Source organism: Myotis yumanensis, unplaced genomic scaffold (genome assembly GCF_028538775.1).
Source record: "Myotis yumanensis isolate MYYU_CA2020_CCGP unplaced genomic scaffold, mMyoYum1.0.hap1 SCAF_16, whole genome shotgun sequence".
Taxonomy (NCBI): domain Eukaryota; kingdom Metazoa; phylum Chordata; class Mammalia; order Chiroptera; family Vespertilionidae; genus Myotis; species Myotis yumanensis.
In genome coordinates, this window is record NW_027223767.1 from 53366694 (window position 1) to 53389679 (window position 22986).

Sequence of the window (22986 nt, forward strand, 5' to 3'; positions counted from 1 at the left end):
TGCCCCCGCGGACCAGTCGCCTTCCCGTGCACAGCGGCCTGGCCAGTGGCGAGCTCGCGTCCCTGGCTGGGCAGTCGGCACCATCCTGGGCCCCTCTTTGCGTCCCCCTGGCTCCCCCTGGCGCCCGTGTTCCGAGTGTCCCCGCCCCCATGGAGCAGCTGCTGCGCTCGGAGCTGCGCACCGCGACCCTGCGCGCCCTGGGGCGCTCTGGCGGGGGCTGCATCAGCGAGGGGCACTCCTACGACACTGACGCGGGGCCTGTGTTTGTCAAGGTCAACCGCAGGGCTCAGGTGCGGGGACTGGAGAGGGGGAGAGGGTGGGAAAGGCGGGGAACGGAGAGAGCGGGGAAAGGGGAGAGTGGGCGGATAAAGGGGATGGGGCGCGCGGAAGGGGACGCGGGGCAGGGGGCGCGGGCACGAGTGGCCTTTCGTGCGTCAGGCCTGGCGCCACTGCCCCCGTGTCAGCCTGCGGCCTTGAACCGGACACCTGCAGGCCACAGGGCTCCAGCATGTTCTGCGGGATCCCCTGCAGGATTTTACCCGCTGCCGGATTAATTCTGGTCCATTGACCCCCGTGCGTGAGTTTTCTGTTGTTTGGTTTAATGTCTCCACCCACCAAGCATGGGGGAGGTGAGGCTTGGAGACCTGGGCTGCTCCTGCCACTCTCCTGCCCCAGCTCTGAGCTCAGGTTTCCCCAAGGTCCCGTCCTCTTCACCAGGTGTGAAGAGGCAGGAAGGTAGCCAGGACTCCAGGCCCCTCTACTCACAGACCCTGCTTGTGTTTGGATCTGGTTTCCATCTCCTGCTTACCCTATATCTGTTAAACTCACACGGATAATACAACACTTGACAAGCGGAGAGTTAGCCCGGCCGGTGTGGCTCAGTGGTTGAGCGTTGACCTATGAACCAGAAGGTCACGGTCCAATTCTCCGTCAGGGCACATGACTGGTTTTCGGACTCCATCCCCAGTGGGGCGTGCAGGAGGCAGTTGATCAATGATTCTCTCTCATCATTGATGTTTCTTTCTCTCTCCCTCTCCCTTCCTCTTTGAAATCAATTTCAAAACAAAAAACCAAGTGGAGAGAGTTAGCGACAGTGCATGTACCCAGCAGTGGCGGGGTGCTGCCAGAGAGACCCCTTCCGACACCCTGCAGCACTGTCCATGGCTGGGTGGACAAGGGGTGGGGGCTGACCCAGCACCCCTGCTCTATGGGCACCCAGAACTGCTGAGGAGTCTGATTTCAGAACCCAAATGTTTCAGAATGATAAGCCCCACCCACAGGAACCCCATTTTCAGTAACTAGTGGTCCTGGGTGCTTATGACCCCGTGTGGTGGCGTCTGTGGAAGGTTGTGAGCCGCAGCCTGGCTGCAGAGGCCCCTGCTGGAGTGGGAGCTCATGGTGGTGTTCTGGACACAGGCCCGGCAGATGTTTGAGGGGGAGGTGGCAAGCCTGGAGGCCCTCCGGAGCACGGGCACGGTGCGGGCCCCTCGGCCCATCAAGGTTATCGACCTGCCCGGGGGTGGGGCAGCCTTCGTGATGGAGCATCTGAAGATGAGGAGCTTGAACAGGTAAGAGAGAGAGAGAGAGAGAGAGAGGGAGAGAGAGAGAGAGAGTGTGTGTGTGTGTGAGAGAGAGTGTGTGTGTGTGTGAGAGAGAGAGAGAGAGAGAGTGTGTGTGTGTGTGTGTGTGAGAGAGAGAGAGAGAGAGAGAGAGAGCGAGAGAGCAGCCTCTTGCTGAGCTGCCCACATAACTCGGTCGAGTTACCAGGGGCAGGGTTCCCACCTGTCATTCTTTTTCTTCTGGTATTTTATTGATTTCAGAGAGGAAGGGAGAGGGAGAGAGAGAGAGAAACATCAATGATGAGCCTGGTGGTCTGTCTCAGTGGTTGAGCGTCAACCTATGAACCACGGTTTGATTCCCGGTCCGATTCCTGGTCAGGGCACAGGCCTGGGTTGTGGGCTCAATCTCCAGTAGGGGGCGTGTAGGAGGCAGCCAAGCAAAGATTCTCTGTCATCATTGATGTTTCTCCCTCTCCCTCTATCTCTGAAATCAATAAAAAAATATATTTAAAAAACCCCACCAAAACGGGGAGATGGTTTTTTTTGTCCATTTGTTTGTTTTTATAGCAAAAGTGGAAAATTACTGAAGAACAAGCACGGACTCCCATGTGGGGAGGGGGAAAGAGTCCCCTGGGAGATGGTTTTTAACTTAACGTTACCTTTTGAACATTTGTCTTGTAATTCTCAGTACTTCCTAAAGCTTCTGTGGGTGCCTACCTGCTTCCCCACTCTTGGTGATTTTACACTGTTTTCTGGAAAGGGTCGCTGCCTGCCATTCGTTTTCACTTGTCATGGCATGGAGAGAAGTTTTTAGGTATTAAAATATTCCTAAAACAGGGCGTGCTGGCAGATTGTTGCTATTTCTTACTTTAATGGCTGCATTTCTTCTCTCCGCAGTCAGGCTTGGAGACTTGGAGAACAGGTGGCAGATTTGCACCTTTACAACCAGAAGCTCGGGGACAAGTTGAGGGAGGAGGCGAACACAGTGGGTGCGTTCAGATGGCCTTCGTGCGCCCTTGACCCACCAGGCCAGGGTGACATTTCCGTAACAGGTTGGATTGCACACCTGTAGAGGACCTCCCTCTACACTCAGTGTGAAAATGAGATTGTTAAGTAGGAATTTGATGACATTGATAAGCAAGTAGAATTGGCTCCTGACCTCTTTTATACCCAGCCCTGCTGTCTGGTGTGCTGAGGCTGTGTCCTGGCTGACTCACATGCTACCTAATTGCTAGTGGGAGTGGTCCATTCTCCTATCACCCACCTTGCAGCAGTGCAGCCAGGCCTGTCCTGACTCTCTGTGGGGTCTGGCATTTAGAGGAAAGACCACATCTCTTCCTGTTGATAGGCCAGAGGGCCGAGGATGCTGAGCCCCAGCATGTGACCAAGTTCGGCTTCCACACGGTGACGTGCTGTGGCTTCATCCCGCAGGTGAGTGCCAGGGTTAGGATGCAAGTGCTTGCTTAGCTGAGGGCTGTTCCCTACACCCTCATGTTGGGCACCCCTTCCCTTGTATGTGACAGTGTGCCAGTCCCAGTGCACCAGGGAGATTCCTAAAAGCAAAGGGTGAGCTGTGATACCTGGGGTGAGGGCATTGAGCGTGGTGGTGGGAAGCCTTGAGGCAGGTGGAAGAGCACTCTAAGCAGAGGGAACAGCAGGTGTGAAGGCCATATTTCAGGAGGGCACAGGCTGAATGGAGCCAGCACAGTCATAGTGGTCCCGACAGGCGTGGCTGAGTGTGGCTTGTCCTGCTTCAGATGTTGAGTTTAAGAGCTGTGGGGTCTCCAAAGACTTGGTTGACCTCATACAGTGGCTTTTCAAGAACCCTAAGGTCTGAAGTAGATGAGAAGGGATGGTCTGTGAGGGGCACAGGTAGCCCTTGAATGCTCCTTCAAACTACAGGATCAACAAGCCAACTTAGGTCAGCTGCAGCCCGACCAGAAAAGGGGGATGGGAGGACAACCTGGCCCACCTCCTTATGTGAGGACAAGAAGGCCCTGGGACTTATTTCACTTAGCATGATACTCTCCAGGTCCCTCCATGCTGTCTCAAAGGATAAGAGATCCTTTTTCCTGCTGCATAGTATTCCATGGTGCAAATGCACTACTGCTTTTTTAAATCCACTCATCTATTGATGGGCACTTGGCCTGTTTCCAGATTGCTGTGTTCTTTTATTTACTTACTAGAGGCCCAGTGCATGAAATTCGTGCATGGGTAGGGTCCCTAGCAGCTGCCGGCTGCCGGCCAGGGCACTCCCTTCCCCCGGCCACCTGCCACCACCGCCAGCCCTGCCCCTGGTCAAACTCCTGGTCAGGGGGACCATTTGCATATTAGGCTTTTGTTATATAGGATTTATTTGTTTTAATTTCTTAGTTTTATTTATTTTACTTTAAGAAAGTAATATAATATCATAAATAATACATATGAAATTATGAACATGTTGCATTCAATTTTATTATTATTATTACTAGAGGCCCGGTGCACAAATTCGTGCATGGGTGGGGTCCCTCTGGGTGGCCTGTAGGGGTCGGGCCGAAACCCGCAGTCCAATGCTGCCTGCAGCTCCTACCTGCTGCTCCCGCTCATCCTGGCCCCACTGTGCCTGCCGCAGGCTGGTGCCCAGCGCTCACCAGCCATGAGGAGTGGCCTGCAGGATCGGGCTGAAACCAGCTTTCCAACATCCCCTGAGGGGTCCCAGTTGCCAGAGGGCACAGGCCAGGCTGAGGGACCCCACTGGTGCACGATTGGGGTGGGGAGGGACTGCAGGAGGGCTCCAAGGGTGTGTCCAGCCCATCTTGCTCAGTCCCGATCGGCCAGACCCCAGCAGTAAGCTAACCTACTGGTCAGAGCATCTGCCCCTTGGTGGTCAGTGCATGTCACAGCGACTGGTTGACTGGTCGACTGTCTGCCCCCTGATGGTCAGTGCACGACATAGCGAGCAGTTGAACAGCCTTAGCATATCATTAGCATATTACGCTTTGATTGGTTGTTTAGTTCTGCCATTCAGTCTATTTGGATATTACCCTTTTATTATATAGGATTATTTGGTGGCAAATAGCTCTTTGCATCTCTTTTTTAAAAAAGTATTTCTTTATTGTTGAAAGTATTACCTCTAGCCCCCTCTTTCCCCCATTGACCCTCTCTGTGTCCCTGGGTCATGCATATATGCATACAAGGTCCTTGGTTGATTACCTCCCACCCACCCTCTGAGGCCGTGTTCTTTTAGTGGTTGATCTAAGGTTTAGGCAAATCATGTGTATAACTGCCCTGTGACCACCACCTGCAGCATCCGCCTCCTTTCCCTTGCTGCCCAGGTGAATGAGTGGCAGGACGACTGGTCGACCTTCTTCACCCGGCACCGGCTCCAAGCGCAGCTGGATCTCATTGAGAAGGACTATGCTGATCGAGAGGCACGAGAGCTCTGGTCGCAGCTACAGGTGGGCACAGCAGGTATTCTCTGCGGGAGGGGCTGTCCCCCCGTGAGCCACCACATTTATGTGGGCCCCTCTGGAGTTGGGGCCACTGAGCCCTGGAGAGGAGCTTGTCAAGTCCAGGACACTGGGCACCTCTTGTCCTGATGGGGAGACGGGGAAGGGGTGGGACCGGAGGACATACTCTGGGCCCCTGAGTGTACCTCTCCACCCCTGAGGTCACTGGGCTCTTAAACCTCAGACTTTGCTCATGTGAAACACAGGTACTGGGATCCTAAAGGTGGCATTTACTATTACTTTCTTGCCCACTTTTAAAAAATATATATTTTATTGATTTTTCACAGAGAAGAGGAGAGAGGGATAGAGAGTTAGAAACATCGATCAGCTGCCTCCTGCACACCCCCCACTGGGGATGTGCCCACAACCAAGGTACATGCCCTTGACCGGAATCGAACCTGGGACCCTTGAGTCCGCAGGCTGACGCTCTATCCACTGAGCCAAACCGGTTAGGGCTTTCTTGCCCACTTTTACCCTTTTCTGCCGAAGCATGAATGTTTTACTTCTTAGAGCAGATGTGGGCAGAAGATGCCCGAGGGACTGGTTTCAAAGCAACACCCAAAATGTGAAAAACAGAACTCTCAGGTCAATCTAGAGTGAGCATGCATTGAAGAACTATTATTTAACTCTTTAAAAAATATATTTTTTTATTGATTTCAGAGAGGAAGGGAGAGGGAGAGAGAGAGATAGAAACATCAGTGATGAGAGAGACTCATTGATCAGTTGCCTCCTGCACTCCCGCCACTGGGGATGAAGCCGGAAATCAAGTCTCAACCACTGAGCCACACCCTCTGGGCTTACTTAACTCTTTTTTTAAAAAATATATTTTATTGAATTTTTTACAGAGAAGAAGGGAGAGGGATAGAGAGCCAGAAACATCAATGAGAGAGATCGATCAGCTGTCTCCTGCACGCCCCCCAGTGGGGATGTGTCCGCAACCAAGGTACATGCCCTTGACCGGAATCGAACCTGGGACCCTTGAGTCCGCAGGCCGACGCTCTATCCACTGAGCCAAACCGGTTCGGCATTATTTAACTCTTTAATGAAGTAACTGATGGGATACAAAAGAGGTGCAGATATATGTGATGGGAAATAAAAGAATAGTGGAGAAAGTTTGTTAAGTTAGGTACAAAAAAATACCTTCACTCAGGTTATACAGTTCAGGTTATATAGTTTCTATTCTATAGGAGATAAAACCATCACCTCTGGGGTTTGACACCGTATGTAAATCATTAGTGTCATGGAGCTTCGGGCCTGAGTCTAGACCACGTTCCACTGCCCTGGGCAGGCTTTGACACTGAACAAACACGAGGCCATCTTTGCCTTCGTTCCCCGTGTCGCATGAGGAAACCTCGGCTCATAGTCGCAAACCTGTGTGTCCAATATTATTTCCTTAGGTGAAGATCCCGGATCTGTTTCGTGGCCTAGAGATTGTCCCCGCACTTCTTCACGGGGATCTCTGGTCAGGAAACGTGGCCGAGGACGACTCGGGACCCCTTATCTACGACCCAGCGTCCTTCTATGGCCATTCTGAGTTTGAACTGGCGATTGCCTTGATGTTCGGCGGCTTCCCCAGGTCCTTCTTCACCGCCTACCACCGGAAGATCCCCAAGGCTCCAGGGTTCGACCAGCGGCATCTGCTCTACCAGCTCTTTAACTACGTGAACCACTGGAACCACTTTGGGAGGGAGTACAGGAGCCCGACCCTGGGCACCATGAGGAAGCTTCTCAAGTAGCAGCCCACCTGTGTCCCTGCCCACCTGCCCGCCCGCTTAGCAAATACCAGGGGCAGCAACAGCAGAGGTGGCTGCAGGGGCTAATAAAGCCAGTGGGGGCTTTGGGGACGGAACTGCTGTGAGTCTTACTGTGTCTCCACCCTCCATGCACCTGGGCTGGTTTACAGGGTGTCCAGACCACCTGAAAGGGCTCCAACGGGCTCTTTGCATACCGCAGCCTGGGGGATGTTTGAAGTTTGGATGTTTTCATCATAATTGTATTGAAACTCACATAGATTTGGGGTTTGCTTAGGCAGAAAATGGTGCCCCATTCTCCTGTGGATGTGGGGCTCCTGTTTTAGCTCAGGCAGTGTTGGGAACCATGAGTTGTGCCCCACTTAAAAAAATATATATATATTTTAAATATATTTTTATTGACTTCAGAGAGGAAGGGAGAGGGAGAGAGGTAGAAACATCAATGATGAAAGAGATTCATTGACTGGCAGTCTCCTGCACACCCCCTACTGGGGATCAAGCCCACAACCCAGGCATGTGCCCTTGAGCGGAATTGAATCTGGGACCCTTCAGTCCGAAGGCCACCACTCTATCCACTGAGCCAAACCAGCTAGGGCTAAAAAATGTTTTTAATATATAGTTTAATATATAGATTTCAGAGAGGAAGGGAAAGGGAGAGAGAGAGAGAAAAAACATCGATGATGAGAATCATCAATTGGCTGCCTCCTGCACACCCCACACTGGGGATTGAGCCTGCAACCCAGGCATGTGCCCTGACCAGGAATGGAACCGTGGCCTCCTGATGCTCAACCACTGATCCACACTAGCTGGGCTGTGCCCACTTCCTAAGGAGCACCTCTGGGCCTGAGTGCGGGAGGCTTCAAGTCCACCCTTAAGGTGAGACAGATGCAAGGAAGGGCCCCCAATAGTTGTGGGGACTGGCAGTTGGGCTGCAGCCACTGCCCAGCCTCTCTCCTTCTCCCCATTTCCCAGCCAGTGTGTTTTTCTCTGGATAAGGAGGAGGCGGGAGGCTGGGAGAGAGCCTTGGGCAGTGGGGTGTGTCCCACAGCCTGGATGTCTGGTGTACAGGGGGTTGGGATGTCCACGTGGCCTGTTGGTTCAGGATGTCAGGGCTGTCACCGTTGAAGGTATCTGCCTGGGGACAGGCAGTGCCTGGCAGAGTCTCAGGGCATCATGGCCACCCATGTGTGTGTCTCTAAAGTCAGGGGACCACGTGATTATACAGCGCCAAATGTCCCTTTTCTGTAAAGTGCGACTGTCTAGCCGGACTTGTTCCCAGCGCAGACAGAGGAGCCTGTTGAAAGCTTTCTAGAAAGAAGTCCACCCCAAACGCTTCCTTCCAAACATCTGACGGTCTCAAATACAAACTGTCATCGTGGGCAGAACCAGTGAGCCTTCATAGACTCCGCCCCCTCCACCGGCCCAGACCCCTCCTCCCCCATTGACTCCGCCCCCTCCACTGCCTCAGGCCCCGCCTCCATTGAATCCGCCCCCTCCACTGGCCCAGACCCCTCTCATGGACTCCGCCCCGTCCACTGCCTCAGGCCCCGCCTCCATTGAATTTGCCCCCTCCACTGGCCCAGACCCCTCTCATGGACTCCGCCCCCTCCACTGCCTCAGGCCCCGCCTTCATTGAATCCGCCCCCTTCACTGGCCCAGACCCCCTCATAAACTCCGCCCCCGCCACTGCCTCAGGCACCGCCTCCATAGACTCCGCCCCCTCCACCGGCCCAGACTCCCCTTCCCCCATTGACTCCGCCCCCTTCACTGCCTCAGGCCCCGCCTTCATTGAATCCGCCCCCTCCACTGGCCCAGACCCCCTCATAAACTCCGCCCCCGCCACTGCCTCAGGCACCGCCTCCATAGACTCCGCCCCCTCCACTGGCCCGGACCCAGTCCCGCTCGGACTCCACTGCGCACGCGCCCGGCTGCAGGCCGCCTGGGCGCGGTTCTCCCGGCCCCGCCCCCCCTCCTCGCTCTGACGGCCGGCGCGCACCGTAGCGGGACCAGCGCGTGAGGTCGGAGGTCAGAGGGCGGGGTCTGAGCCCGCCGCTCGCTCCGCCGCTCCCTCGCGGGTCTCAGCCTGGTCGCCTCAGCGTCGTCCGCCCTGCATCCCGCGGACTTACAGGGGCGGCTCCGCCTCAGCGCCGAGGATGGGCCTGGATCAGGAGCCGGCCGCGGGCGCCGCGGAGGACTCTCCGGAGGACTCGCCGGAGGATGGGGCCCCGGCCCGCGGCGGCACCTTCGAGGCTTTCGGCGACAGCGCGGAGACGCGCGCGCTGCTGGGCCGCCTGCCCGAGGTGCTCGGGGACTGCGCGGCGCGGGAGAGCGCCCTGCAGCGGTTCCGAGGTGCGTGCGGCCCGAGCGCCGGCCCACGCGGGTGCGCGGCGGGAGGAGGCCCTGGCGCTGCTGTCGGTGCGCGCTCTGGGGCGGGACCCGTGACGCCTGGGCTGCTGGCGGCACCGGCTCCCAGACACGCCCCCCCGGGAGGGCCCGTGCCGCGCGGGGCGGTGCCCCTGGGCCTCGGGCACGCTCTGGGCGAGGACGCGGGGTGGTCCCGGGGGCCGAGCTCCCCTCCTGCCGCACCCCCTGCGGCCTCAGCCGGGGCCACAGCCCGGGCAGGGGACGGGAGCGCGAGTCGGTGGGGAGAGGCCTGTGCGCCCCCCAACCCTCCGCAGCCGAAAACCGCCCCGACCGACCCTGGGAGGCAGCCCACACCCCCGCAGCCGAGCCGGCGAGGGGAGCTGCGCGTTATTCTGCAAAAGTCTCCCTGGCTGCAGCCAAGGGGAGGGGCAGGCGGCCGCCGGGCCGGCTGGGCCCGGTGCCCGTCCCGGTCCCGCGGGGCTGCGTGCCCTCCGTGGGCTGAGGTGCGGCGCCGGGGGGGCCCTGCTGGGCTGGGCTGGAGGCCGAGTCACCGGGAGCCCATCCAGAGTCTCAGCACTTAACGGACTGACCTCTCGTGTCTTTTTGTTTTTATTTTATTTTTATTGATTTCAGAGAGGAAGGGAGAGGGAGAGAGAGAGAGAAACATCAATGATGAGAAAGTCATGGCCTGGCTGCCTCCTGCACGCCCCCTACTGGGGGTGGAGCCGGCCTGTGCCCTGACCCGGCATTGAACCTTGACCTCCTGGTTCCGAGGGAGCCTGGCCGGTACCTCTTGGGTCTTTTCTCCGACTCCGCCTGCTGTCGCTGAGCTCTGGTCAGCTCAGAATGTGGCTCCTGTCCCGGAAGGCGCAGGACCAGGCCGCGTGGCGCCGGGGACACCCCAGCCCACAGGCCGGCTGTGCCGTGCGGGGGCCTCGCTCCAGGGAGCGTGGGGTGCGGGCTGCGCTCATGGCGGGGCCCTGGTTGGTGTAAGTTCTCCGGGTCTGCGGCTCTGTCTGTATCGGGTAATGAATCGATTCCTCAGGACCCCAGAGCTCGTGACCTAGGGTTTTGTGATTCAGTAAAACCACGTTTGTGGGCCTCAGTTCACGCGGGGCTCTGTGGCCGGCGGCGTGGGAGCAGCATGTGCTTGGGCACCTGGTCCCTGGAGGATTCACACCAGGGACCCGGTGCCCGGGCCGGGGTCTGGCTGTCAGCGGGGTCGGCACTAACAGGATCTGCGGACAGAACTGTCTGGAGCGGGAGGGGGGTGTCCAGGGGCCGGGGAAAGCCCACCTCCCATTCCTGGCGAGTGGTCACGTGGAGGCGCGTGCAGGTGAGAACTGCCATGGGCGAGGGGCCACTGCAGCGTCCGGGAGGAGCGGACACCAGGCCGCTGGCGTGCAGGGGGCGGGGCACCTTGCTGGGGATGCTGGAGGGGCGTTAAAGGAGCGGAAGGTGTGTGTGTGATGAAGGGAGAACAGCGGGCTGTAGAAGGTCTGAGGAGGGGGAAGAGGCCCGGGAGGAAGGTGTGCCCAGCGGGCCAGAAAGGAGGCCAGCCGGACGCTCACCCCGGTGTCCCGCGGCCTGGGAGCTGCTGGGCTGGGGCTGAGGAGGAAAACTGGAGGTTCTGAGGCTCCTGGGCATGTTCTCTTGGAGATATTAATTCTCACATTCATCTCTCTAGTGATAATGGACAAATACCAGCAGCAGCCTCACCTGTTGGACCCACACCTTGGTAAGAACAGGCTGCTGACTGATTATGGTCATCCGGTTCCTGATGACCACAAAGCTTTTCTGTGAGTGCGGGCTTGTGTGCTTGTGTGTGCACATGCTTGTGTGTGTGCGCGCGCATGCTTGTGTGCGTGTGTATGTGCATGCTTGTGTGTGCGTGCATGCTTGTGCGCATGTGTGCACGCTTGTGCGCATGTGTGCATGCTTGTGTGCGTGTGTATGCGCATGCTTGTGTGTGCACATGTGTGCGCACGTGTGTATGTGCATGCTTGTGCGTGTGTATGCATGCTTGTGTGCGTGTGTGCATGCTTGTGCATGTGTGCATGCTTATGTGCGTGTGTGCACATGCTTGTGTGCGTGTGTATGTGCATGCTTGTGTGCGTGTGTATGCGCACACTTGTGCATGTGCACGTGCATGTTTGTGCGTGTATGCGCATGCTTGTGTGCATGTGTGTGAGCATGCTTGTGCGGTGTATGCATGCTTGTGTGCGTGTGTGTGCACATGCTTGCGCGTGTGTATGCGTGCTTGCCAGCAGAGGGTGTCAGGATGAAGTGCCTGGGTCTTACTTGTTAGCAGGGCTGTGAGGTGTAAAGATGTGAACCGGGAATGTGTAGGCAGGAAGAGTTAGCTTTGTGCACACATGTGACTTCTGAAAAGTGGGCTGGTGCTGTTCTTTAAGTAAAGGACAGGTTTTGTAGAAGGTAAGCTTTCTGAACTCTCCTATTGCAGGCGGGAGACTACTCCTTGGTTGATAACCTGGCTGGGGGAGATACTAGCTATGGGCTTGTCATATATGGCCTTTACGATGTTGAGATATGTTCCCTCTATTCCCACTTTGTTGAGAATTTTTATTATAAAATGATGCGGAATTTTGTCAGATGCATTGTCTGCATCTGTTGAGTTGATCATGTCCTTACTGATTTTTCTTCTCACTTGTTCTATCAATTCTGAGAGGAGTGTAGAAATCTTTAACCCTTTGAGTGCCAACCAATATCCTAGGAACTATGCTAAAATTGCCAAGGCATTTTTGCAGATTTTACAGCAGTTTAGGAAAAAAATTATAAATCGCAAGTAAATGAAGTTACATATTCAAAAATTTAAGGAAACCTTTACTACATTGACATATTTAGCAATATCATCATCACTAATAAAAGCAGACTTAGAACTGGACACCATTTCGAAGCTTTGATAGTGCTCCCGGCACTTTTGGCGAAAGACGGGGAGCGCGATTGCGCTCCCGGCACTCTAGGGGTTAACTACAGTTACAGGTTTGTCAGGCTCTCCTTTCAGTTGTCAGTTTTTGCTCTGTACTTTGCCTAAATTAACCCTTTTTTCTTTTGGCATTTTGTTTTAATGTCATATTAATGTTTAATTTTATAGCAAATGTTTTGTGTCTCTTTTTCTCTAGAATGGATGATGAACTTGTTGTTGGAAATAGTGCAAGATAAGACATCTCCAGTTGACCTCGTACATCTGGCTTTTAAATTTCTTTACATCATCACCAAGGTAACATTTGCTTTGCACTTTATAGTTGACAGAACACTTTTTAAATTTTGTTTTTTCTTCTTTTGACAACACTTTCTTAATATACCTGGTCCAGAAGTTACCTTCCAAAAATGTTTTTTCTTGGAAAAGATGGTTTTCACACATAAATTGTGGGTTTTATTTTCTCTCTCCCTTTTTTATTTTTTAAAGATTTTTTTTTTTTAATATATTTTATTGATTTTTTACAGAGAGGAAGGGAGAGAGATAGAGAGTCAGAAACATCGATGAGAGAGGAACATCGATCAGCCGCCTCCTGCACATCCCCCACTGGGGATGTGCCCGCAACCCAGGTACATGCCCTTGACCGGAATCGAACCCGGGACCCCTCAGTCCGCAGGCCGACGCTCTATCCACTGAGCCAAACCGGTTTCGGCAAAGATTTTTTAAAATACATATTTTATTGATTTTTTTACAGAGAGAAAGGGAGAGGGATAGAGAGTTAGAAACATCGATGAGAGAGAAACATTGATCAGCTGCCTCCTGCACACCCCCTACTGAGGATGTGCCTGCAACCAAGGTACATGCCCTTGACTGGAATCGAACCTGGGACCCTTTAGTCCACAGGCCGACGCTCCATCCACTGAGCCAAACCAGTTAGGGCTTTTTAAAAAGATTTTTAATTGAGTTTTGGAGAGGGAGAGAGAGATAGAAGCATTGATGTGAGAGCGAAGTGTCCATCAGGTGCCTCCTGCATGCCCCTTACCGGGGTCTGAGCCTGAAACCAGGGCATGTGCCCTAAATAGGAATCAAACCAGCAACCTTTCAGTGCATGGGAGGATGCACAACCAACTGAGCCACACCAGCAAGGGCTATTTTCTCATTTTACCATATTTTTGGGGTCCCATATTTAGTGATCCAGGGGTTCTTTTGGCTACAACAATATCCAAGGTATTTATCATTTGCATTTGAGTAGATCAGGTACCACCTAACTAGAAATAGAGAGAGATGACTGATTCAGAAAAGTTTTTTACAAGGAAAAAGCAAACAAACATGGAAACGAAAGTACTTCTCAAACTTTAATGTACAGGTGCTTTTCCTGGGGACCTTGTTATAATGAAGGTTCTTCATAAGTCTGCCTGGGTGGGACCTGATATTCTGCATTCGAAGAAGCTCCCGGGTGATGTACTGTTTGCATTTTCACCATGGAGTGATGTAGAGCCTCTCAGGGTGGGCTTTGTGATTTTGTGGGCTACACATTGCAGTCATGCCTGCTGTATGCTGGAGAGAGGCACTTGGCCAGCGAGGGTGCACACGTCGCTGTAGCTCGAGTGTTTCCAAGTTGTATCACTGTAATATGATCTAATTTTCTTTGATCACTGGGTGGCATAGGTGCTGATTTTTTACTTTTATTTATTGATTCGTTTTTATTGATATTTAATTTGTTTTTAAATATATTTTTACTGATTTCAGAGAGGAAGGGAGAGGGAGAGAGAGATAGAAACATCAATAATGAGAATCATTGATTGGCTGTCTTTTGCATGTCCCTCACTGGGGATCGAGCCCATAACCCGGGCATGTGCCCTGACAGGGAATCGAACCCATGACCTCTTGGTTCCTGGGTCGATGATCACCTGCTGAGCCACACTCTTTATTTATTGATATTAGAGAGAGAGGAAGGTGGGAGGGGGGAGAGAGAAACATCAGTGTGTTGTGCATTATTTATGCACTCATTGGTTGATTCTTGTATGTGCCCTGACTGGGGATCCAGCCTGTAACTTTGCTCTAATCAACTGAGCTACCTACACCAGCCAGGGCTTGGTGGTAATTTTTGATGAGGAAAAAGATAATTTTTTTCCTTTATTTTCTTAATTATATAATCAGTGCCTTTTTTTTTTTAATGCGGTAGGTTCGAGGATATAAAACATTTCTTCGTTTGTTTCCTCATGAAGTAGCTGACGTGCAGCCTGTTTTAGACATGTTTACAAATCAGAATCCTAAGGACCATGAAGTGAGTGTCCCTCTCCTTCTCCTCTTCATGTTCTCTCCTCTCCCTCCTCCCTCTTCCCTTATTTGCTCCACCCCTGCTCTGGCACCGTCATCTGCCTGTCTCTTTACGTTTTACCTTACTATGCTGTTTAGTATCACTCTTGTATTCTTTTGGCTTTCTCTTTTTTTACGTTTCTTTAAATTATCTTTTTTTTAAAAAAATAATTCCTTTTATAAAGAAAATACACTTACACAGTGTGGTGATAACCCTGTTACCACCCACTTTTCTTTAACTTGAAATATCCCTATGTGGAAAGCATTATGCTCAGTGGAATGCCAGTCTTCCCCCGGATGGGTCACCCAGAACACCTGTAATTCCCCAGCACTGAGTGGTGACCATACGTGTGAAGTGTCCCCCAGGGAAGGTATGGAGACTAGAACCATGGTTTCTGTGGGGGCTGGTTTGTAGGTACTCTGCTGAGCATGGACTGCAACCTCAGGCTCCCAGAGGAAAGCAGGTGTTCAGCATAAACCTCATGGTCTGTGCAGTCAATCTAGGGCCTAGAATCTAGAATCAGTACATGATCATTGTAGAAAAACTAGATCAGCCGTGGGCAAACTAAATGAATAATTGAATAAAACTAAAAAAAAAAAAAAAAAGACCGTACCCTTTTATGTAACGATGTTTACTTTGAATTTATATTAGTTCATACAAACATTCCATCCATGCTTTTGTTCCGACCCTCCAGTCCAGTTTAAGAACCCATTGTGGCCCTCGAGTCAAAAAGTTTGCCCACCCCTGTCCTAGACACAGTGAGTCACCCTTGTCAGTGAGGGAATGGTGGGAACTCTAATGAAATTCAGGCCCCCTGATGGGCATGGTGGCTGCTCTGTCTGCGAGCCTTTCTGAGGAGAGCAGCCAGGCCTGTGGAGGGAGCACTCTTGTACCCGTTGCATTCAGAAGAGCCCACAGTTACCACCACAGCTTAAAGGTCTTAGTGCGAATGTGCCCCATTTCTGTTGAAGTCTTGGGTGAGCCTTTCCCGCTCTCCTATGCTTCTTTTTTATTTATTTATTTAAACATTTTATTTTTTAGGTTTAGCAAAGGTGGAGATTTATTGAAGATCAAGTTCAGACTCCCACGTGGGGAGGGAAACGAGTCCCCTTACTTAAACATTTTAATATATTTTATTGATTTTTTTACAGAGAGGAAGAGAGAGGGATAGTTAGAAACATCGATCAGCTGCTTCCTGCACACCTCCTACTCGGGATGTGCCCACAACCAAGGTACATGCCCTTGACTGGAATTGAACCTGGGACCTTTCAGTCCACAGGCCAATGCTCTATCCACTGAGCCAAACCAATTAGGGCATCTTCTGCTTCTTTTTTTCTCTTAATATATTTAGAAAAAAATTTTAAATTGATTTCAGAGAGAGAAAGGGAGAGGGAGAGAGGGATAGAAACTTCATTGATGAGAATCATCGATCTACTGCCTCACCCCCTACCAGGGATTGAACCCACAACCCAGGAATGTGCCCTGACCGGGCTCCTCTGCTTCTTGCAGAGAAGGTGATTCCAGGACCAAAGTGGAGTCTTGCTTCACTGACTGCTGAAATTCTGGGCACTTGTCTTTGATGGGAAGTTGAGAGTTTTTTCTCGTCTTCTGTTTCTATGTGCTTTCTACTTTCTCAAAAGGCTGATTGCATGCTGAAGCATGCCAGTGAAGAAAAGCTGTCATACTGATGTGTGATGGTTTTCCTTTGTCCACTTTGCTGTTTGTTTGGTCTGCTGTGGTAGCCACGTCTGTATGAAGAGGGTGTGTGTGGTGTGGTGGGGTATAGGGAAGTCAGGGGAGGAGCTAGCGATGGCCGGAACCCCAGACTCAAGTCAGTGGTGTTTGAGGGGCCTGGAGTGGGCGTTGAGTGGGCAGGGAGGGTTAGGGTTTGTGATCGGGGCGTGTGGGTTACCTCCCTCCTTTATACAGGAATCATTTTATTTTGGTTTAACTCCTTAGACTTGGGAGACCCGCTACATGCTTCTACTGTGGCTCTCCATGACCTGCCTGATCCCTTTCGATTTTACACGCCTTGATGGGAACCTTCACACCCAACCCGGGCAAACACGAATGTCCATAACCGACCGTATTCTCCAAATAGCGCAGGTGAGTGTGGTTGTACTGGTAATTACCAATCGTTTGTGCTCTTTTGTGCCATGCTGTCCTGATATTCGAGTTTAATTAGGTACACTCTTGACACTTCTATATTTCTGCAGTTGCTGTTATTATTTTTCAGAGGTAAAATTTCATTACTTATTTGAAAATTGTGGTAATTCATATAGAGGTCAGGATGAATTATTTTAGCAAATTTCATTTCTTTATAGATATTGCAAATACTCTAAGCATAATGACATGTAAGAGGTCTCAGGTGGCAATGGTAAGATAAAATAAAGGTCTGTTTAAATTTAAATCTTAATGTCGTATTGACAATACATGATCATTGTAGAAAAACTAGAAAATAGAGAAGCATCAAAGATAATACAGTCTCTCAAATTCTAGTGCCAAGAGATAACACTTGCATATAGTCTTCAAACATCTGATATAAATATTGTGCATGTAGATGTAGATTATTATATTATTTATCTACTGCTGCTTAAAGACTTACCCTAAACTTGAGTAGTTTAACACGTGTGTCATCTCAGATTCAGTGGATCAGGATTCTGGGCGTGGCTGCTCCGCCTTCTGCTTGGAGGTCTCCCCTGGTTACAGTCAGGCCCCTGGGGCGGGTACGCTTCTGAGCTCTCCTGGTTGGTGGCAGAAATCAGACCCTCAGGGCCTGAATTCTTTGTTGGCTGTTCCTTACCGCATGGTCCCCCAACGAGGCAGCTTATTCTGTCAAAGCCAGCAAGGCCAGGCTCTGCTGGCAGGACGCAGTCACCGTGACGCGTTACTGTCATGGGGTGATGTCCACCTCCACCTCTCCCCACACATTCTTTTAACCCATCTGGGAGGGATTACACAGGGTGCAAGTGCCCGCAGACAGGACCAGGGCTCACCTTACAGTCTGCCAGCCATACTTTCATACCCAGCATTCATTGAGCGCCATCGTGTGCAGACACTGTGCTGATTGCTTTTCATATATGAACTCATTTAATCCTTCTTAATGAGTCAGTTCACTGTTTTAATCATTTTGCTGAGGAGACAATAGGCATAAAGATACGTAACTTAGCTGGTTCATTTTCTCATAAATGGATCCACCTTTGAACCCCGGCACTTGGCTCTGGAGCCTGTGCTTTTCACGGTGCTCTCACTGCCCGCTTCAGCAGGGCCTTGGCAGCACATCCCGAAGGTCTTACGTCAGATGTCGCCCTCACAGTCTCTAAGGAAAAAGGTGCTCCACTGGACCCAGTTTTAAAATACTCTCTCACAGATGGACACTGTTTCTAGGTGTGCTCGGTCACAGCAGGTGGTGGTGAGCACCTTGGGGTCCCTGTGTGCTGTGTCCTCGGCGGGATTGCCGGATGAGGGCGGTACATTGCTAACCATTTGGCACCCTGTGCGGTTGTTCTCCAGAAAGCCTGCCTCAGAGAAAAGCTCTTTTAAGAGTGTTATTTGGAAAAAAGTTAGTTGAGATGAGAATTGGAAACCTCTGCAGGCGGGCCTCCTAAGAAAAGCTAGTCGTTTGTGTTAGACCCAGGGGCCCTTCTGTCTGCATGAGGCCTCCTAACTGTCCTGGTACTTAATGCTCTAGGGCCCCAAGTGTGTTCAGTGGGAAACACACACGGTTCATCTCTCTGCTATTTTTGCACATGTCTTTGTAGGGCTATGACACACACCGTGTGTGGTTTGGCGCTCGCCTGAGGTGAGCACAGCACTCGACAGCTGCAGCTTTAGTTCAAGTTCAGAGAGGTTTGTGCAGCTTTGGCATTTGGCCTCTGCTTGTGAGCTTCATGCATTGGGCTCTCGGGAAGCTCCAGAGTGCAGGACTGGCCGGCTGAGCAGCCTCCCGAGATTTATTCTGTGTGTAATGGCACCTCTCCTTTATGCTTTCTTGTAGTCCTACTTGGTTGTCAGTGACAAGGCCCGAGACGCGGCTGCCATCCTCGTGTCCAAGTAAGTGCCCGATTGCCTTCCTGCGGCCCTGTTGGTGGATGTGTGACTGCTGCCTTCTGAGGGGTTTGTCTTACACTACAGGCCCGGTGCACGAAATTCGAGCACGGGTAGGGTCCCTAGGCCTGGCCGGTGATCAGGACCGATCAGGTTCCCCACCTTCCTGCCGCCTCCTTCCCTCGCCTCCTGCACCACCACAGCGTGGTTCCCCGCCTCCTGGCCTCCCCGCTTCCTCCTTCCCTTGCTCCCTCAGTGCCCTGCCTCCGCTGCCCGTGGCCCGTCATGTTCTGCGCTGCCCCCTCGTGGTCAGCGCATGTCATAGCAAGCGATCCAACTCCTGGTCTGCCAGTTGAACTCCCAAGGGGACACTTGGCATATTAGCCTTTTATTAGCTAGGTAGGATGCTGTGTTACCTGTGTGTCTGTGTTGTCCACTGGGTTGACGGGCCTGGGGAGGTGTTTCTGTCTCTTTCTTTGAGGGAGCACCAGCTCTGTTTGGGTGTGGGAGGTCTGAACCTCATGACCACTGACAGTGCCAGTTAGGGGCTCACGCAGGTCATCTGATGCTGGGTTAGGGTCTAACCTGTTATGAGTTAGGAGCTCATTGGTCACCTGACAGTGGGCTGGGGCTCACAAGTTATCAGATCCTGGGTCAGAACCCACAGGTCACCCAACTGTGGGTTAGTGGCTTGCAGAAGTCCTGAGACTGGGTTATGGGTTCAAGGAGGCCACCTGATAGGCCCATCAACTGAGCAGGGGGCAGATATAGAGTAGAATGGCAGTTAGACGTGCCTTTGAAAGTCACTTAGAAAGCATTTTACTGCAGATCATGAGCTGTGATTGGGTCATTGTGGCTTGGGATAAAAATCCCCAATCACCTAGGTCAGTGATGGCGAACCTTTTGAGCTCGGCGTGTCAGCATTTTGAAAAACCCTAACTTAACTCTGGTGCCGTGTCACATATAGAAATTTTTTGATCTTTGCAACCATAGTAAAACAAAGACTTATATTTTTGATATTTATTTTATATATTTAAATGCCATTTAACAAAGAAAAATCAAACAAAAAAATGAGTTCGTGTGTCACCTCTGACACACGTGTCATAGGTTCGCCATCACTGACCTAGGTTAACTAAACAATGGGCCAAGCCTCAGACAGGTAGGATGGCTCTGTCTGATGAGCTGGGTAAGCCGACCCAGGCGGTGGGCCCACTGCGTGCAGAAGCTGACATGTGAGGATGGAAAGATGCCGTTTTTCTAAATTAATCTTTTGTATGACATGGTGTAAAATGTGTGTAGAGAAAATACATTAGAAAACTTGGCTTTTTTGGGTTTCCTCTGCATTCGTGAACGTTGGAAATTGGCTCTAAAAACGTGTGGATATTCTGATTGGGAAATGGGCCACACCTCATTCAGGGATTCCGGGTCACCTTACACTTACAGCCATGGCCTCCTTGCACAAAGTGGGAAGTGAAACACTTAATTCAGAGGGCACTTAGGGGCATTGGGAGAGAGATTTGTGAAGGCACTTGTTGGACCACAGAACGTAAGAAGCCTGAACGAAAGAAGCCGATTTTAGGAGTGAGCTGCCTGAGACGCTTGCCAGATTGAGGCCTCACGGCTTGGACAAGGACTGAAAGGCGGCATATTGATTTCTGATTGTAAAAGTGATCACGTGTGTTTCGGAAAATAAAGAAGAGCACAAAGTACAAAATAGAACTCACATGTACTTCCATCTCCCTGAGATGGAACTGCTTTTGTCCTTTGTCCTGCCACTGTGTGTGGGCGCTTGTCTGCGGGCGTGTTGGTGCCCATGCGTGTCCGTACCAGGTGCCGACAGGCCTGGAGCTCCCTTCAGTCTTCTGCCTCATGGTTATGATGTGGGTGTGGTTTCTCCAACCTCCTGTTGGCCATGTGGGCTGCTATCCCACCATTTGGTTAGTAAAATTAATACCGACATGCACATCCTGCATAAAACTTTGTACTGTTCTGATTGATTCTTAAGGGTGAGTTCCTAGAAGTGGAATGAGCATTTTAGGGGTTTTAAATGATGTTATTGGAAAGGTTGAACAAATTGAAAGTCACCTTTTCCCCATATTTACCAATACTGTGTGTGACTTTATGAATGAAAAATGGTTTTGTTTGTTACCAGAATTACTGAGGGTTTGGTAGATTTGTGCTGAGCCTGACTTTGGGGAGTTCTGAGCCTGTGGGGTGGAGGAGGTGAATCCCTAAACCTTTTATTCCCTCCCTGGTGGCCTCCAGGGGAAAGATGACAGCAGAGACTCAGTCCTGGCATGGGGGCAGGTTCAGCCACTGACGGACTCTCCCTCGCCATCTGGTGGTCAACAGGAGCAAGTGTTCCTTGTGGTCGGGTTTTCAGCGCATTAAAATGCTCCAGCCCGTTTGCCAGGCTGCAGTGCAGCCCTGCTCTCAGGCTTCCTGGAACGGGCGCGCGTGGTCATTGGATGAGGGCTTCGAGCTGCTCTAGGTTAACTCACCTCATAGCACGCGTGCCCCAGGCAGGTTCTGATTCACATTTTCTGTCTTTTTTGTGTGTGGGTTGTTCAACATGGTGATGGGTGTGCAGGACTGGCTGCGTGTGTCTTTTCTCCTCTGCCTGCTTATTTTCTGGTATTTTGCAGAGGGAGCTGCCTGTCTAGTGAGGTCAGATGTTTTCCCTTCACTACTTGTAGTTCTGGAGCTTCCCATTTCTCTTTACTAACTAAACTGAAACGTCGGCTGCTCTATGTGACTTGATGTTCTGTGGATGCCAACACGTTTAGATCTGAGTTTCTTTTATAGACACGTGTCAGTGGAAACACATGACTTTATTCCTGTTGATTACATCAATTTTAAAAGCAGATGTTTTTGTTTAATTATAAAAGCAATCTGAGCTGTATGTAGGAAAGTTGGAAATTTTGGAACAGAAAATTAGAAAAACCCCACACACATTTGTAATTCTGATGCACTGTACCTGTGTTGCATTTCTTTCTTTGTCTGCACTGCTATGGCATTGCCCATGCACGCATCGACCATGCACGCACAGCCTCACCGAGTTGGCATCCTGCGTTACCTCATTCGGCGTCACCACAGTGACATGGCCCCGTTCTGTCCCCTGTGTCAGGTGCTGGTAGCGGGTGAGGTTCAACACCTGTTTCTTGTCTTAGGCTTCACCTACCTGCTTTGTGGCCTGACTTCTGTGTGTGGGTTTCTTGGTGCATTGTCTTCTTCACTAGCGTGAGCTTCTTACCGATGTGGGTGGGCTCGTCACCCTAGGTGGTTGGTGGCCTTTTACTTTCTCCTTTGGACGAAAATTTCACTTTTAATATCAAAACGGTGCCCTGGCTGGTGTGATTCAGTTGGTTGAGCGTCATCCCGTGTACTGATGGGTCACCGGTTCAGTTCCCAGTCAGGGCACATGCCCGGGTTGCAGGTTCGATCTGTGGTTGGGGTGAGTGTGGGAGGTAGCCGATTGATGTTCTGCTCTCACATCAGTGTTTCTCTCTCTTTCTCTCTCTTTCTCTCTCTCTCTTAAAAAAACACATACACAATAAAAACATAAAAAAAGTCAAAACAGTAATTTTCCCCTTATTTTAGTTATTTTTACTTTTAAGCTTGAAGTCTTATTAACAGATTTTATAAGTAGTCATTTATGTTTTTCTACTTTTTTGTTGTTTAATGTACAATTACTAACCCATGTGGAATTTCTTTTGGTATACGGTTGTACGATTGATCTTTCCCCTCACGGGCCACTTAGTTGTTCTAGCACTGTTTTGTGAATATTTCACTTTTCCATAAATTTATTTAAAAACACACAGTAAGTTTGAGCCTTAACCGCTGTCTGATTGCTCGCCTTGCACTCGCTGCCAGCTGCCTTCCTGCCTCGCCCAGCTGGTTCTCCCCCCACCTCGGCCTGCTGAGCTTGCCCCCACCGCACTCACAGACAGGTCCGAGGTCAAGAGCGGCGGCCCCGAGTATTCCTCCTTTTTCGTGGTCATGGGCGCCTCAGCCACCGTGGTCTCCAGCACCTTGGCTGCTGCCCATAGTACGGCTAAGAGTGGCACTGGCATTGCTGCCATGTCCGCCATGCGACCAGAGCTGATCATGAAGTCTGTCGTCCCAGTGGTCACGGCTGGCACCATTGCCATCTGTGGCCTGGTGGTGGCAGTCCTTATTGCCACCTCCCTGAGTGAAGGCATCAGTCTCTATAGGACTTTCCTCCCTCTGGGCGCTGGCCCGAGTGTGGGCCTCAGTGGGCTGGCAGCTGGCTTTGCCATTGGCATTGTGGGGGCACCGGCCTGTGGGGCACTGCCCAGCAGCCCCAGCTATTTGTGGACATGATCTTGATCCTCATTTTTGCAGAGGTGCTGGGTCTCTACGGTCTCATATCTGCCCTCATCCTCTCCACAAAGTAGCTCCTCTCTAAGCCCACCAGCCACAGGATATGCTGTAAAGACCACTCCCTCCTCATTCCAGAATGAACAGCCTGACACACATGCACAGGCAGCTGCCC

General features: G+C 51.4%; 2 protein-coding genes and 1 pseudogene across 2 annotated transcripts in view; all 3 read left to right on the top strand.

Moving 5' to 3' along the window:
* On the top strand, positions 1–6896 carry FN3K (fructosamine 3 kinase). The gene is made up of 6 exons (XM_070392907.1): positions 1–290; positions 1417–1568; positions 2457–2548; positions 2908–2990; positions 4874–4996; positions 6445–6896. The coding sequence occupies exons 1-6, from the start codon at positions 150–152 to the stop codon at positions 6781–6783; spliced, it is 930 nt and encodes a 309-aa protein (XP_070249008.1). The 5' UTR covers positions 1–149; the 3' UTR covers positions 6784–6896.
* A 1948-nt stretch (positions 6897–8844) lies between these two features.
* The window catches only part of TBCD (tubulin folding cofactor D), a 105494-nt gene continuing 91352 nt past the window's right edge, over positions 8845–22986 (top strand). Inside the window, exons 1-6 of the mRNA XM_070394135.1 lie at positions 8845–9147; positions 10850–10900; positions 12306–12403; positions 14289–14390; positions 16383–16529; positions 18421–18476. Of these exons, the coding sequence (XP_070250236.1) occupies positions 8952–9147; positions 10850–10900; positions 12306–12403; positions 14289–14390; positions 16383–16529; positions 18421–18476 (650 nt within the window). The 5' untranslated portion in view covers positions 8845–8951. The remainder of the gene's footprint in view (positions 9148–10849; positions 10901–12305; positions 12404–14288; positions 14391–16382; positions 16530–18420; positions 18477–22986) is intronic.
* LOC138994544 (V-type proton ATPase 16 kDa proteolipid subunit c-like) lies at positions 21508–22888 on the top strand (annotated as a pseudogene).

Bases quoted from the DNA above. Each gene is read 5' to 3' on its own strand.
- FN3K (XM_070392907.1), top strand. From the start codon at position 150: ATGGAGCAGCTGCTGCGCTCGGAGCTGCGCACCGCGACCCTGCGCGCC. The intron at 2,991-4,873 runs GTGAGTGCCAGG...CTTGCTGCCCAG, and splicing joins GCTGTGGCTTCATCCCGCAG to GTGAATGAGTGGCAGGACGA. The intron at 4,997-6,444 runs GTGGGCACAGCA...TTATTTCCTTAG, and splicing joins AGCTCTGGTCGCAGCTACAG to GTGAAGATCCCGGATCTGTT.